The sequence below is a fragment of the Serinus canaria genome, chromosome 10 (genome assembly GCF_022539315.1).
Source record: "Serinus canaria isolate serCan28SL12 chromosome 10, serCan2020, whole genome shotgun sequence".
Classification (NCBI taxonomy): domain Eukaryota; kingdom Metazoa; phylum Chordata; class Aves; order Passeriformes; family Fringillidae; genus Serinus; species Serinus canaria.
The window spans coordinates 15,991,775-16,009,335 of NC_066324.1; the positions used below are offsets into that span (position 1 = coordinate 15,991,775).

General features: G+C 42.8%; 1 protein-coding gene across 3 annotated transcripts in view; it reads right to left on the minus strand.

Moving 5' to 3' along the window:
- RORA (RAR related orphan receptor A) overlaps positions 1-17,561 on the minus strand; it is a 337,214-nt gene that overhangs the window by 55,126 nt on the left and 264,527 nt on the right. The window contains exon 1 of one of the 3 annotated variants that reach the window (XM_030228515.2): positions 5,852-6,013. The exons of the other annotated variants lie outside the window; for them this stretch is intronic. Within the exon in view, the coding sequence (XP_030084375.1) occupies positions 5,852-5,882 (31 nt within the window). The 5' untranslated portion in view covers positions 5,883-6,013. Of the gene's footprint in view, positions 1-5,851; positions 6,014-17,561 lie in introns of those variants that run through there. 3 annotated transcript variants of the gene reach the window in all.

Consider the following 17,561-nt stretch of genomic DNA (forward strand, 5'->3'; position numbering starts at 1 on the left):
CAGACCAGCTCCGTGCTCCTGAGTGGCAGCACACAGGCACCAAGAGAGTGCTGGGAGAATCTGAGAGAGATGTCCCAGCTGGCACGGCACTGGACTCTGATTTCCCTGCATACTCCTTTGCTCCTGTCAACATGCCTGCTTCACCTTCCCCTGGCACTGAAAAGGGAAGCAAACGCTACTTTAATGACATTTTTCAGGAGAGTGGAATCAGTGGCAACCTGTGCAGGCAGACAAGCTCAGAGTAGTGTGGTGGTACCTCAGGGGGCTATGTGCAGTGCCCTGAGCTCTCCGGAGAGCTGCCTGCTGCACTAACCCCCACTGTGGAGAGGGGAACAGCACGACACCCCGTGAGTCACTGCCCTGAATCACTCCCTCGTGTTCTCAACAGAAGGTGCAGGCAACTGGGAAACAGCCTGAAACTGCACCGAGCCTGCCAACCTGGATTTTACAGAACTTCCCAGCCTAAATGCCTCCAGCATGCTACAGACTTTGTTCAGCACAAGCAGCTTAGAGGATGAAGCACAAGGAGAAAGTCCATCTCCAGACCCTGTAAAAGTCCTTCTGCTTCAAAAAAGTCAGTGCCTTTTTTTATCCAACAGGCAGAGAGGTCTGCACAGTACAGACTCACCTTTTCTCGCATAACTTAGTTATTCTTGGAGGATAGAGTGCTCCCCTCCCCTGCTAATGTTTATTGCAAAAAGGAGAAAAAACCCTGATCTTCAAAAAGGAAGAAGACAGTTTCTGTACCATTAGTTATGTGCATATCCCTTAGATATCAGTCCTCAAGGAAAAGACAAACCACAAAAGGAGAGAACTACTGCTTGCTTGATCTCAGGAGTTATCAGCTGTAATTGCAAATTACAGCTCACAGATAAATACAAGAAAGGTGAATACTTTTTCCTTTCATTGTGAACAAAAAAAAAAAAAAAAACCCAGAAAAACATTCTAAAATGTATCAAGTCTGACTGTAATAACATTCTTGTCATATGCAGTTATTTTGCACACTACAAAAACTTATCTCCTGGGAATGGAAAGGAAAAAAAAGAACATGCTGCATCTCAACTTCCTCCAATACTAGATAGAGAATTGCAATGTATCTACTCAGGAGAGACACAAAGATTTGCCAATTTTGATTTAGTACATATAGTTTAGAATAAAATACACCAATTTAGAACTCTGTTGTGTAGCCAAGATGAAATACCAACAAGCCTGATGGTAATTACTACACGATAGTGATCATTTTTACACTGTACTGTAGGCAGAAGAAGCAAGAAAAAAGATTTAAAACTGCTTACAGTTAAAATTGAGCGGTACATCATCCTAGAAAAAAACCCCAAACATGCTAGGTTCTCTATAATGGGGCATGAGTAAAGAAATCAGTCTTTTTCACACACAGTGGGGAAGTACTTGACATAAAGGGGACTCAGTTCTCCACTAAGGTCTCTAGACTCCCCAAACTAAAAAATGCCAAAACAAACATTCAGCTCCCCATTGCAGAGCTGCAGGGCCTTCCCCTGCACCAAGTGAACCAGCTGCCATCTTCCCCTGACACCTCCCACCAGCCCACTGAATACAGCACGGGGACATTTCACATCTGCCAGAGCCCACCCCCCCAACACCAGCCTCCTCTACGACCTCAGCCCCTCACGGAGTCATTTTGTTTGGTTTCACAAAAAAAGGGCACAGAAGTCCTTGAGTTGTGTCTGTAGACTGCTTGAGTTTTGCCCCAGTTATTCAGAATTATCCTGGAAGAATTATTTTTAAGACTGCATTACGAGCCGTTGGGAACAGGCTCACCATTTTAGCTAGGCAAGAGCTGTAGGTAAGTTTAAAGAGTCTGATCTAGTGAGATCTTCAGCACCCACAGTTTCTGCTGACCTAAACAGGACAGAATCTCCTTACTTGAAACAAGTGTCCCCAACTGAGACTTGTACAGAGCATGAAACTGCCTTTGATTTTCACAGACCGAGACATAAAGACAGATTTCCTCTTTTACTTTTAAATATCGAGAGTCTCTCAAAGAGCCTGAAAAGTACATTTCAGCAATAAACCTCGAACCAATCTTATCCTCTGAATGTAATGCAACAAATGTCTTAGATACAAGCAAGTCATTCAGATCAGTCAAATGAAATTAAAGCAGCAAGAAAACAGCCTGTCAGCTAGCAATTCCAAAGGCCAGATTCTGTTAATATTTAGTCAACAGAAGTTCTGTACTGCAGTATTTGCTAAATTAGATTTAACTTTCAATAGTGGCACAGTGAAGGTAAATTTAAGCACACTTCAATTTGCAAAGCTACCTTTTTTTAGAAAACCGATGGCAAGATATTTTTCCATAGGCATTAGTTCACTGGTGAAAAACACTGAGTAATTACCAACGTGCTGGGAGGCTGGTGCCAGGATACATGACAAAAAATACGTCAAAAGGTCAGGCTTGACAGACTGGGAAAAGCTCACCCAAATGAAGCAGCGGTGCGTACATCCCTGTCTGCCCCCAGAGCAGCCCGGCCATGCCGGCTCCGCTCGCTGCAGGAAAAGCACCTGGGGCAGAGGAACAGCAGCAGCCAGGGCAGCGCTGCCTCCTGCACGGCCGCAGCCAGGGCTCTCTGCAAAAATGCTACAGCAGATTCCAAAAATCCTGTGGACTAATAAGCAAACCAGCGGATTCGTCTTCCTTAAACAAGCGTTTTTCAATGACTGAATTTTCATTTGGAGACACTGTCAGTAGAAAGGCTAGTTATATTTCCAATGATCGAAACACAGACCCCCAAAAGCAAAACAATTTCCCTTACAGCCCAGGAACAACAGATTCTGCTCATCTGGTCCATCTTCCACAAAACAGCAACCGACTGAACTTTATCTTAACACAGCAGTAGTCAGGATTAGTGCCTCAAACGCCACCTTAACAGTAAATACACCTGGGCTTAAATAGATTAGAAAATTTACATCAGCCTTCCCACCAATCTCTATTTGGGAACGTGCACAACAATGATAACACAACTATTGCCAGGTTCCTGTCCGTACTTTATAACTCATCAGTGGACTGAACCCTTCTGTCCAGGCCTGATGATGGCACAAGACAAGTACCTGAGCTCTCACCAGCACTGACTGCCACACCTGTGTACAAAGCAGGCACCAGAACATGGAACAATCCCACAGCCAGGAAACGACCTCCCCTGGTCTTGGGCTCTGGTTCTTTACTGGCCTGACAAAGGAACCCCTGATCCTACCCCAGCACAGTGTACCTGCTCATCACTTCAGCACTCAGCAGTACTCTCCTTGAAGTCACCCTGATGCTGCTGCCAGGGAGGACTCTCTCTGGAATAAGATCTGCACCAGTGACTACACCAGCAGAATGATCGGATTTCTCTGCAAACTTCACTGGTGAGCACGTAAAGTTGCTGTGTCCCTCAGCACTGTCAGCTGCTTAGCTGACTTGCCTGTATTACAAACTAAAAATGTAAGGCTTCCTGGATACTCTACAGACTCACAGCAGTTGGTAAATAATTTCTAAAAGTTGATAAATAATTTGAAAAAGCTCATCAATCTAGAAAATACTTATTCAGTCATTAAGAACTCTGATGCTTAATCTCTGCCTGTTTTCTTAGAAATCAGTTGGAAAAAAAATCCTCTTTCTGCTCTGCCTGAAATGAGAAAGTTTCATTTCCTAACACGCAGCCCGTCTCAAAGACATGCCCAGGCTCTTCCCTGGACTGGTCTGTTCCCAGCACTTTAGGTGTGTGAGTGCAGCTCTCCATGTCTGACAGCTGGCTCGTCTTTACCCACCCAGACCTGGACAGGCTCAGGAATTTTCAGAATTAAAGAGAACATGCTTGCCAAAACATTGTGTTGCAAGAAAAATAAAACAACTCACAAATTAACATCACATGGTATCAGTTTGGGCTATCTAAACAGCAATAGGAAAGGAATCTTTTACTCCCCATTTTTACCCAAAAAAGCAAATTAAACCAAATACGAAAATCCCACATTCTCCTTAAGACTGTATTTTTTTGCACTTTAACTTCAGAACTGTAAAAGATTAGAAGACGCCACCACAGAATAGAGAAAAACCAAAATACCCAATTCACCTCCAGATTTTGCATTTTTCCCTTTTACTTTCGAGCTTAAACAAACTCCATTCCCTATTCTATTGGTCTGCTTCTCTCAAATCATAATATTGGCTTGTGGATCTATTATTTCATAGCAGTCAGAGGCCCTTTTAAGACAAATGACAACATATTTCCTCCAGCTGAACCCTGTCCAGAAAATTAGAGAAAGGATAAGAAACCAAGGAAGTTTTTCAATGCACTAAAAAACTAAATATTATGAAACATGAATTAAATGTACTATAGAAGTAGTATGAAAAAAGTACAAAGACCTAAGCATTTCCATAATAAAGCCACTAGGAATTACACTTTAAAATCCAAAAGCGGGGCTCTGCCAAGATTTTACATCAGTGTGGAAATTGGTTTAAATGAAACTCCCAAGAGAATAAAAAAATATATTTCAAAGTTGAATTGCTGTAAATCATCTGCTTGTTCTTTTACAACACACCTTAAATCTCTGTCCAGAAGCACACAACATAATCACACACCCCCCAATATTTTTATGTGTCTACTTCCCTCCCTCTTCTAAAAAATTTGTTTATTTAATTTCATGGTTCTAACAGGCTTATAAGGGATACGCTGAAAAACTGTTATCGGAATATGTAGAATTCTAAAGGACTGCTAAAACATCCATGTAGTTTGCACTTTAAAAAAATGCACTTCCTTTTGTTACAGATGCAAGTATCTGAATCAACCCAATTACATTTTCTTGCCAAATACATTCAGCATGGCTAATGATTAATGAATACAGTGCTTTTCTTTTTATTCACACAGGCTTCTCTCCAAGAAGAAAAGGAAGCCGAGTAATTGAAAATTACCGTCCTTAAACACTGTGCTGCTACTGGTGTGCATTACCTAGTGCCTTGTAAAGTGGAAAAAAAAAGGAAACAGTCCCCAACTGAAGCAAAACTCAATATTCTTTCTCCAAGTAACTAAATTTTAAAAAAGAGAAATTTTGCCAAGACTTCATTTTAAACAGCACACATTTAGTATTTTAGTGGGGGTATTAAATTCATATGACTTTAGATTACTGTGAAAAAACACTGTATGTAAGATGGTTATTCAGGTTAGATTTTTTTCCTAGATTTAAAAAACCCCCAAACCTATGACTTCAAAAACACTGCAATGCAATGCTCTACTGTGGACCGAATTTTATCAGAAAACAGGGCAGACTATAAACGTACCTCTAAACTTTTGGTATCTCATCAAAAACTTCGTTTGACTGTCCTCAATTTGCCACTGCCCCTCATTAAGGACTCGAATCCGCAAGAAAACTCCACGTTTAGAAAATATAAGTCACTAAGTAACTCTGCTTTTCCTTTTATTCCAAAGACTTTAAAAGAGGAGCAGCTGCCTGAAGACGGCATTTTAGCCCCATCAGCCGCCCAGAGGATGCTGCACGTCCTTTCCTCTTGGCTAGAGTGAGATTTTAGGGAGCACGTTTTCTCCGCGGGAAGCCCGAGCCCAGCCGGTGTCCGCCCGGAGCGGGCTCAGCCGCAGCCCCGCCAGCCCAGCGCCGTGCCCGCACGTGCCTCTCCCCTCTAACTTGCAGGCACCGCGGCGCTGCCGCCGCCACCGAGCCGGGGCCGAGCCGCCCGTGCCCCCGAGTGCTGCGAGAGCCGCCCGGGCCCGGCAACGAGCGGCGCCGGACCTCGAGCGGCGGCCCCGGCGCCGGGAGCGCGGAGGCCGCGGCGCGCCGCGATTCCGGCCGGCCCCGCTCACTGCCCGGGCCGGGCTTCCGTGCCTACCTTTCATCGCGGCGAGCACAACGCACATCATTTGTCAGCGGCGAACGGCGGGGAGCGGAGCGGAGCGCGGCGGGCAGGAGGCGGGGAGGGGAGGCGGGACGGGCCCTCGGCGTGAAGCACCGCCGCCGCCTCAGCAGCAGCCGCCGCCTGCCAGCGGAGAGCCGCGCCGCGCCGCCATCCCCCGGCCCATATGAGGCTCCATGTGACCCGCTGACACGGAGCCAGCCCCGGCCCCCCGCCTTGTTTACACCGCTCGCCCCGTCCCCTCCCCTGCCGGCGCCGAGGGGCGGTCACGGGGCGCGCCCGGCGCGTGGCACCGCCCCCGCCGTCCGGGGCTGCTCCGCCCGGCCCCGGCACCGCTCGGCTCGGCAGGTGCTGCCCGGCCCGGCCCCAGCACGGCACGGCTCGGCTCGGCAGGTGCTGCCCGCCCCGGCACGGCACGGCTCGGCTCGGCAGATGCTGCCCGCCCGGCCCCGGCCCCGGCCCGGCTCGGCTCGGCAGGTGCTGCCCGGCCCAGGGCTCTGCGGGGCGGCCCCCGGCGGCAGAAGCGCTCCCGCAGCGCCTCAGAGCAGCTCCCGTCCCTCGGGTGCCGCAGCTCCAGCGCGCGTTTGTTCCCCGCAGCCCCCCCGAAGTGTTGTTTTAAGTAATAAAATAACCGTGTTGCCGCTACATCTTGGCACAAGGCTCCGCAGTTAATAGTCGCTGACTCGATCAAGCAGAGCAGCATTTACATTTTAAATCTGTCTGGTGATGGGTTCATGCTTTCTTAGGATTTACTTGGAACGTCTGAAGCATGATACCACTGCTGGAGTTTTCATCTATTCTATAGCATCAGATGTCACTGTACTGTCAGTTTGTGAGATGAAGTTTTACATTCATGGATATACACACAGCCACGCTACAGGAGGGATAGCACATGACTGAGCACACACACAGACACAAAAATAATCCAACCTATTAAAAAAACCCACACTTTGCTGAAAATTGCATTAACAAAACCAGTATTTTTTTTTCCAATTCCTGTATTAGCTACTGGAATAAACTGTCATGAAATACAAAACCACACACAAAAAAATTGATGCATTACAAGCTGTTTAAGGGGGGACAGAATATACTATACCATTTAATCTAATTGAATCAGAATGTAAGTATTTAACAAAAATAAGGGAAAAAGTTACAAACAAAAGTCAGAGGAACCATCTTAATATTTGAAACAAAGCCCTATATTTAGAAAGCCTTTATGAGATGAGGACACTGAAACAATCTAGTATTAAATGGCCCTTAATGGCTAATTCTTACCTATTTCTTTAATGCGTTCTTATTACAGTATGATATTATTTAAATGTGATTTGATCCAAGTGTACTTACCATTTATCAGTCTAGTCATTCAAGCCCCATTAATGCAAAATACTGTTTTAAATTTTCCTTCTTTCAAAAAACATTAGAACATTAAAAATTCCAAGAGCTAATCTGCTGCTGGTGTAAATTTAGCAGGTATTTTTGTCATAAAATTTTTCATCTATATTTGCTCTCCTTACATTAAGCCATTCCTACCAATAGCACATGCATAGTGAGATACTGCTCAGAAAATTTACCGTGGCAGACCTGGTCCCAGATGGGTTTGTGCTTGTGGAGTTCTACCTGCAGCACAAGCTGTAAAGTTGCAATGTACTGAACAGAAACCTTACAGGGCATTCTGGACTGAATCAAATCCCACTAACAGCGCTGCTCAGAGCTCTTCAGGGCCTGCAAGATGCTGCTTTCACACATGGGCCAACTGTGGAATTTAGATGCAGCCAGAAAGCTTGGAGCATGCACAAGAGAGAAGAATAATGTCTTAATGTATTGTAATGTGGAGTTAGATCTTCGTAAACATTTTGCTCTGACACAGCAAGTAATGTCAGACCAATGGCCTGAAAAATGTCATAGTCCATTAGCACTAGTTGTCTTGTCAGACATTTAACCTTAAGGTACACAGCATTACATTATTACTGATCTGGATTTCTTTCCAGTCCAGCTGAAATGACAGTGGTAATCTGGAATGACATCTGATGTGCTAAACGGCTTCAATAATAAGCAGACAACACAGATTTGCATTCTTACAAAGGCTACTTCATAAAATTACAGAAAATTTGTCACCAGACATTTGAAGTGAGAAGAGCATACCTAAAATAGTTTGTTATTTGTTATCAATATCCCATCTAAAGCAATCTGCTGACATTTGAATATGTAAACACTTTGAATATGTATCCATTTGCACTTGGGTTTTCTGTCTCACATTGACCTCATCATGAAAACTCCATCCAAAATCTATTTCCTTCCCCATTTAGCACACCACTGTAACAGTGAAAGTCTCTCTGGAGTTCAGACACGGTATCAGTGACAACACAATGTGCCAGTCAAATAACACTGAGCGAGTATTACAGTACACTTGACAGGCAATTGCTCTCACTGTTTGTGCAGCAGGGTTTCATTTGACTGATAGGAATGCTTCCCAGCTTCCAGAAGCTTGTCTATCCTGCCTGTTCCTTCAGCTTTTGATAGATACCCATGAAACACTGCAAGACTGCAAACTCTTCACAGGAGTGAGAAACTACACTTCAGGGTACACTCAATTCTTGCCTTGATTTCTGCATTCAAAGACCTCCTGAACATGTCAAATGTATTTATTAATGGTTCAGAGTGAGCAGTGGCCTGCAAATAGACCCTGACCACAGCACGTGCTCATCCTTTGAGCCACTATGGCACAGCCTAAGTACACCCAAACATCCAGGAACTACAAACCTTAGACTGCAGCTTTAGGGATGGGAACAGACTGGGGAACCTTATCAAGTATTGTTCTGTGTTGTGCTGACATAAAAGGTGTTCAGCTTGTCAGCCTAACCACAAGCCTCGGCAGCAGTCTGAGGGAAACAACTGTTTCTAGAAATCTTTTCAACCCTGCTGCAAAACAGAGAAGTGTTAAATTGCTAAGAGAGAAAGGGGAAACACCTATGACAGCTATTAGCACTGGTAATGCAAGAGACAGTGTTAATTGAGTATTCTAAGCACAGGACAGAAAACACTGAGAAGCCTCCTCCACCTCTTTTTAAACCTACTGAGCAAAGTAATAAATTCAGCTTCTAAGATGAACCAACTACTCCTAACTATTCGTTCAAGGACATCCCCAAACAGAAGTAGTTTAAATGCAACTAATTAAACAAAGATGTTTATGTTGTTCTGACTTGAAATGTCAGTGGGGAGCATTTCTGCAGAGTGCTGGGTCAAGTTTTGCATTCTTGCCTAAGCTGCATGGTTAGGCTTAATTTAGGAATAATTTTGAGACCTCCTAATCACTAAAATTTAAGATCTGAATAATAAATACGGGGCACAACCACCACCCTTCTTCCCTACCTAGCATAGAGGAAAAAAGCATTCTTAAAAAAGAAAATGTGTCATGTAATCACCCCCTGCCTGAAGAAGGTTTAGCCACACAGGCTTGTTATGAAGCTGAAGCTGTCAAACCACTCTGAGCATTTCCCCACTGCTCTATCACTGCTACAAACACAACTGCATGCAAACCTTTGCAGGGCAAGGGCTGCATGCTGCATTCTCCCATGGAGATGAAAACCTACTTACTGGGAAGGAAATGTGATATAAGAGCACTTCAATAAATCATCCAAAGCCTCCACATTTTCAGCTTCAGCCAAGACAGCTTCTTCACTTCTTTTAAAATGACCTACAGCTAGGTTTACGTATATGTTTTCACTTATAAAATGGGCTTAGACTGGCAGCATAAATCCACATAATCACACTTATTTTGAATTGTTTTTGAAGTCTTCATAGGCGTGCAATGAAATAAGTTCTTAAAATGTTTAGAAAATCTTATATTGATTCAAATAGGCAGCAGTAACATTCAGAAATGCTCAAGTGCTTTTCAGGACTTCAAACATCTATAGGAAATGTTGAAAATTTCTTTTCAACATTTAAAGAGCTCCTCTGAGGAGTTAAACTCTGCCCAGAGATGGTGACAACAGGTGCTTGTAAATGGGAAGAAGCAGGTGATACTGAAAGCAAAGCCTTTCTCCAATTGCAACCCAATCACATGTCCTACAGTCAGGGGAAGCATTCAGCTCCCAGCTCATATTAAGTGTGCAGGTCTAGATGGGACCTGAGTTTAAAACTAACATCCAAGCATCAGAACATTCTACTTTTGCCCTTTTGGCTTCTTGCTCAACAACAGCCATATGTGAAACCATGCAGGTGCAGTGATCACAACATCCTTGTTTACCAAATACACCCAAAACCAAGTGTAGGGAAACTGCAGCTCTAGATCATCTTCAAAAACACAATTCACAATTCTGTCCACACTGTTGGCAATCAATTTTTAAGTGGCTTCCAACTGATACATGCAACACCCCAAAAAGAAAATGATTGCTCCCTAACACACATCCCCCTCTAGATTTAGTGGTGTTTTAAGTCTTCATTTATTTCTAGCCCTCCAAGTAGCACACTGTTGAAGATGAATCTAACTGAGGTTGTCCTCATTAAGTTGCCTCTTTTTCATCTATTTAAAACTGCTACTATGCTGACCCTGCAATCATTCCATTTTGCTTCAGACAAAATCCCTGCCTCAGTTCCTGCTGAGGAGGTGTGCTTCTGTGCCTCGTGGGCCTACAGCTATATGTCTTAATCAAGTCATTTTAGAGACTACCCCACAACTCCCAATTAAGTCCTTTGCTATCCCCAACTGTTGAACTGCTTGCTGTGCTTTGCCAAACAGCTGCTGCCGTTCTGCACCTGGTGAAATGAAGTATGAGTTGACAAAATGTTTTGGGGGTTTATCTGGATGAAAGGTAAGTCCAAAGTCATTATTATCAGCTAGGCATGCTGTTAGTAGCAAAAGATTTTAAAGATCTAGTCAACTGAATTTTCACCCAGCTTCCTCTCAGCTTGCAAGGCTATCATATTTGCTGCTTTTCAGAATCTAAGGTAACAGCAGTATATTTGGAAATAAAGTGATTAGAAAGATGAGATTATCACCAACTCATCACCTGCCACCCATTGCAAGTGGGGCCATGGAAAGAATACAAAGTTACCAAGAAATAGATCAAACTGGACTTGGTAGCCTCCCCCTTTTGTCTACACCTGAAAGGGCATTATGAAGTGACTGGTGTTGGATTACTGCTCATGCTGCCACTGCAGAGTCCCTGTTTGAGCTCAGAAAGATTCTCATTTACACAGTTTTGAAGGATCAAATCTTCCTGCAACATCCTGACATTAATGATGCCAAAAATCAGGAAGTGTTTGAAAGCTGTTAGAGCTCTCTTTTTCATGCATCATCTTACCAGGATATTTGGCCAGAGGTGCTTGCCAAAACTGCAGCTATGTATTGTTCTGTATATCCCTTTAGGTGGGGAAAAGTCAATAGACAGTGTATAAACCAACTGCAGATTGGCAGCAGCACAAAGAACAGCAAGATACTAATTATCCTCAAAGAAGTAATTACTAGACCCTTGTTTAAGGATCCTTGCCATATAATAATTTTTCAGAATAGACAGGCTCTCCAAAGAACCTGTCCTGTAAATCAACCAAGAGAGAATTGTGCGAGTTGCAGTGGAACATCTTCAGTATAGTTTAGAATCTTCCAAAATCCTTTTGTTCCTTATCACCTTGGTGTAGTCTTCTGTAGCACAGAGACAGAGTGGGCAAAGCTGCTCAGTTACCAACTGAGCACCTAGCACCTTCAGCCTAACCATTTTTAACTCATGATTTAATTCCAGATGAGAGCAGATGCCTGGAAGCAGAGATCCTCTCAGCTGGACAGGTGCTGGGGCCTTCTGGAGGCCTGATGAGGATAGACAGAACCTCTAAGTGCTTTGGTCCCTTTCTGAAAAATACCTTGGCAGTATTAGCAAAGTTCTCACTTCCCTAAAAAGCCTCTGGTCTGTAGAGTTTTTGCTCAATTTTATGGGTAACAGCTGGGTTTCACAAGGTGTTAGGTCCATTTCCCAAGCTTTTGTGCATACAGCCATTCACAGAAGAATTGCAACGCTCACAGGGATGCCCAAGACAAGTCTGGAGCATTTGCTACCCCCAGCAAATTTATGACTGACCTGACTACTGGCTTTAGATCATCAGCCAGTTATATACCAGGGATAAGTAACAGATTTTTTCCATTTTTTTGATCCCTGGGCTTCCCTTTTGCATCATCAGGGGTAGCCAAGGCAGGAGAAATGGTGGAAGTCAGAAGAGCGTGAGATGAAGTGAGACAGGGTTCCTCATGAATGTGTCTGGCCAGATGCAGCACCAAGATGGAACCCTGGAGTTGCATGGCCTTTTTATGATGAATAAAAATCAAGATGATTTGGGCAATTTGAATAAAGACCAAATTGGTCTTTATTCAATGATATGGGCATATCCCAATGGATCCATGTGCCATGGGCATTCACAGCACTTCAGCCTCTTGGTTTCCTTGCTGCTTATGGCAATGCTCTCATCTGTTGAACAAATTGAATGCTTCAGCTATTCTTAAGCATAACCAGAGAAATGTTAATCTACAGCCAGCCAGAGTTGTGCTTTCTGCCCATAAACTCTGGAAATGATGTGTAAGTCAAGTTACCAGAGAACAATGGAAGCAGTCTCACATATGGGATGAGGATGTTCCACAGAAGGATTTTGTTGTGCACCCACTCCCAGACTGAGCAGAAGCAACCCGAAAGCAGCTGTAAATATGCCAACATTTAAACTGCTCCATGTCATGCCCAGTGACAGTCAAACCTCCCTCTTAAGCTTTATGAGACCAGCAAGCAAATTTTGCCCATTTTCAACAATGTGATTAAGAATGTGAGCATTAATGGGACAGATAAGCTGTGCTGGGCACTCAGAGAACTAATATGGAAATTATTTTTCTTTCATGGGAAGTAGAAGCATCTGTCCAGTCAAGCACACCAAGCAATGATTCTGCGTTATGAAATACTCTTTTTATAAGTATTGATGTTTTAGTTGGTAGTGCCACATGCCAATAGTGGGTTTACTGCTTATATTTAAAGTGCAGCTTTCAGGACAAGATTCATCTAAGTTGACATTGTCTGATCAGCAGCATATTTCCTGCTCCTGTGAGCATATACATTATTTATACAGCTTTGCACTATAGATCTTGTGCATTTTCTGTCTCATTGCAAAGCACAAGCTTAGAAGCAAACACGCTTTCTAGGACAATTAAAATTCCATGTTGGGATTCTCTCCAGAATTAAGTCTTCAGGCCACAGTTGTATGGGTTTCTCAGCCTGTCTGACCCCCTCTTTTCCAGCACAGTGCTTAACAGAATGGAAGTAAATACTTCAGCATTTTCTCCAGTTCCTCCTCAGATTAATACTGAGCTCCAGAACAGAAACACTGGAAAGTCCAACATATTCTCTGCTCATGTACTTGTAGATCATTGCCAATTTCTCTCATTTCTCACTTCTTCAAACTTTAGAGCCACTTCAGCAGTTTCACACCTGATTTCTTTCTCCACAGCACCATTACATTCTTGAAATTATCAAAGAAAATTCATTACTTCTGATTCCATTAGTAGGAAATAAATGGCAGCTGATTATGGCTTTTAAGGCTTCAACTTTAAAGAAAACACAAATTTTAATGATCTATTTTCAAAAGTCAATACACCTTCAACTACTGTACTTCAAACAAACAAAACACTGCATACCTACTTAGAGTGGTAAATAAACGATGACACAGTTCCTGGGCATGAAATCCATACAGATAATTCCTCTGCATAATTCTGATTATTAGACATGATAACGTGACACTGTTGAAGGATACTAGAGTTTAATAGAAGCAAAATAATAAGATGATTCACTTACAAAGGAAGGTAATTATTTGAGAGCACTGTTTTGCTAATAATCACCAAGTTCAGAGAACACCTGCACAGAACCATCTTTCACTTTGGAAAGGGGAGTGCAGTATTCTAAGCTGATAAATTTGATTACAAAGCAGAGCACATAAAGCAGAACACCTATAGAGAATCATCTATTGCTTCATCTAAAATTGGGTTTTATAATCTGCATTTGTATTCATTTAACTCATGACAGTATTTTTTTTATCCTATTTAGAAAGCAAAACAGGGACAGGATTTAGAAACCTTCTCATTTTCTGCTTTAGTAATTTGATCTGAGCTACCAGCACTTGCTTGATAAGAATCATTTTTAACTCATAATTTAAACCTTATTACCATACACCCATCTTACAAAAAAGGAAGTGCCAAGCATTTTTCACATGAGCACATCATTCCTGATTATTTCAATTCCATTTTAAAGGATCTTTGACAGGGCTACTGAAAGGCTTGTCAAAGAACAGGGAAACATTATGATATTCTTTCCCCATAACCCTTTCCAGAGCATGAAATATGAGGGACATTTCTAATAGAATCAAGGCTAATTTAAGAGCTGTTAATCTTGACTTTAAGGCTGCTGTAGCTGGGGAGGTACCTCTAGCACAGGGCAGCTGTTCTTCAGCACACTTCTCTGGTCAGGTCCCAGGACATACACCCCTGTTCTCAAAACACCAACTTCTTCACTCCAAAGCCCATGTATTGCAAGCATATACTCTACAAACTACAATTAGCAGAGACACTTGAATTTCAGTACTGGATTGTGTGAGTTCTTAAGTGTCCAATAATTCAACAATGCTTTTAATGATTCTATCAATTTTTAGCTAAAGGACAAAACATTTAGGGTTTTTTAACTGACTTCTGAAAGTCATTAAAAAAGTCTTTACTGACTTTTTTGGGGGTCTGTTTCTACAAATCAGTGCTTTTGCTATTTTAAGAGTCATTTATCTGCTCTCTAGCATGAACTACTGAAATTGATCTGCATTTTCAGTTCAAGTCCTTCATCAGAGCTCTTATACTTTACATTTGTTCAACAAACTACTTCAATCCCCAGTAAGCTGCAGGTAAGGCACAGCCTGCTGCACCCATCTGAGCTGTCCTGCTAAAACCCACAGGGCCACTCTCACCCTTCTGGGGTGAACAGCCTGGATCCAGTATGTCAGAGCACTGTTCCTCTCCAGACTGCATGCAAAGGAACCAGGTGTTCTGAAATATCTGCAACAGGTGAGGTAAAACTGAGGAGTGTATGAGCCAGGCCATGAAACAGTGAAAAATGAAATACCTGCCAAAAACTGAAAAACTAAAGCAAATAACTACTCACAGAAGTAGGAAGAAAAAAAAAATTAAAGAAAGTGAAAAACAAAAAAGAGGGTGTACAAGATCAAGGAATGTTAATTTTCTCTTATTCACCAGAACTACAGCAACCAGAAGCACCTGTCCAGCTGACTGATCAAAGTCAGGCTGCCCAGTGCTGAGGACAAGGCAGGTGAGGGGTGGAAGGAGCCCCTGTGCACGTGACTAAAGGGCTGCAATGGGCTCGGTGAATGGATGGCACTGTTTTGGAACAAATTAGAGATGAATGGAAGCTGGATCACTTCTAACAGAACACTTCAAAAGGAGGGGAAAAAGAACTGAAGTTCAGAGATATTGATGAGATCTGCACCAAAATGCAGAGGGGGGAAGCTTCTAAAACACGGCTGAAGATAGCTAATATGATACAAAATGAACAAATTGATATCAGGAGAATGAGAAATAGATAAGGTGTGGCAAACTATCTCAATGTGAAAAATTGAGAGGATCTATGCTATTGTTACTCAGAAATCATCTTCATTTTTCTTCACAACCTCCTGCTTAATAATTTTGAAAAATCACAGAGAAAAGGCATATGGTAAAAATCAAAGGATATTCTGATAGAAGCAATTACTTAGGGATTACATTTTCCTGTAGCATGTTTCTGAACAACATGAAACACCAGACAACTCCTCCTGAGCCTCAGTTTGGAGGGAATGAGAAAATACAGTATTCCCTGTGACAGCTTCTTGACTCTCCTCAGTATTTCTGCTGCATCTGCTGCATTTCCACTCAGTACAGAAAGGAAATAGGGACAAGTAGCAAATGGAAGCTGGAGCTAACAGAACCTGAAAGCTCTGACTCCAAGTCAAGTGCACTACAGGAGTGCCCAGGAATGCTCAGCAATGCCCAGGACACAAGAGACAAGCAGCAAAAGTGCAGGCAGCTGCCTTCACAGCTGGGAATGTGTGGGTGCCTGTGGTGGGTCTGCCAACCTCCCACAGACTGCTGCAATCCAACAGCAAGGGTCACCAAACCCTGCTGGCAGGGCCACTCTAGTCAGTGAGAGGGACTGGACTTGATTCTGGAACTGGGAATTTTTTCTCCAACACAAGGAAGGAAAAACTTGAGGTAATTCTGGATCTTTGGTAGCTTTGCTTGGAGGGCTTGGAGTCCCCTCTGAAAAGGAGAGGAATGACACAATGCCCTATCTCTAGAGACCCCTGAGGATCTCTGAGCAGAATGTTAGGAGAAGGGAAGAGTAACCACCCCTGGGGCCTCAGTGCCTCCTTTTCCGAACTCCCCTTTGCTCAGAAGGCAGGATCTGCTGGCACCAGCTCTGAGGGGGGCCATGGACCCTCCCAACCCACAGGAGGCTTTCAGATGTCCATTGAACTGGGACAGGGAAAAGACACCATTCCAAAGCTCTGGACATTTTACTTCTTTTTTTCCCAATCTTATCTTTCTTGCTTCATCTATATAAATGTTGGACATGCCATACAGCTACACAAAAGCATTTATTCCATGTCAGACTTTTCCATGCAGGGCTGCTACTCTGCAAGGAGCAATATTTGCAGTTTCATAAGGGGAAATAAGTGCATTATTTTCACCTTCACCGACTTTAGCCCTTCCTCTTTAGCTGTCTAGTGATCCCAAACTGAAAACATGCCAAGGCATTGCAATGTAAATGCTTCATTGGTTTTGTCAACCAAATAAGAAAACAAATGTATTCAGGCAATCATTATGTTTAAATTAAGCCTGCAAAACATTTAACAGTACTAAGAAGGAAAAAATACACTGATTTTTATATGATGAAATTGAAAGGAAAAATTTATAAAGCCTACTTAAGATTAAAAAACAAATAAAAACAAAAACCCAAACAAACAAACAAAAAGAATACCCAGTTTCCCTGACACAAGAACTAATTCTCATATCTGCCCCCAAAAATCCATGCAGGATCAGTGGTCTGTATGAAAGAGGAGGCAGTTGGGGTTCACATGCTGGCACTGCACCCAGCATGGTAATCACAGACAGACCTGTCCTTTTCCTAAGTGAAAATGGTACTGTCTTTGTCAGGAGAAAATCAGAATATGTTTCATCCTGCTATACCAGAACCTATCATTTTAGAGGTGCATCACCAATGCTTTGTGAGCACTTATGATCACACAACCATATAATTACATATTGTCACAGATATTTCTCCTTCTTTAAAGGCTCAGATACTTGTTTTCACTACCTGCACTGCTGATTCAAGTTACTTCCCACCCAGCCATTTAGCTCCTTTGCACATTTGTTTTCTCATGGAAACAGAAGGACAATTTAAGGAAGCACCAGCTTGCATTAGTTGGTCCTACCAATACTATGGTAGTTTCTTGGTGATTTCTTTTTATGTGCCATGATACTGAGTAGGATATAATCACCCAAAATTGTGAAATAATGTTCTGCCACATTTCATATGCTTGTTGCTGGAGATGTGACACATTACTGATGTGATCCAAAATGCAGCAAGACATAAAAACAAACTTAAAAGACACTGGTAGCATGAGTAGC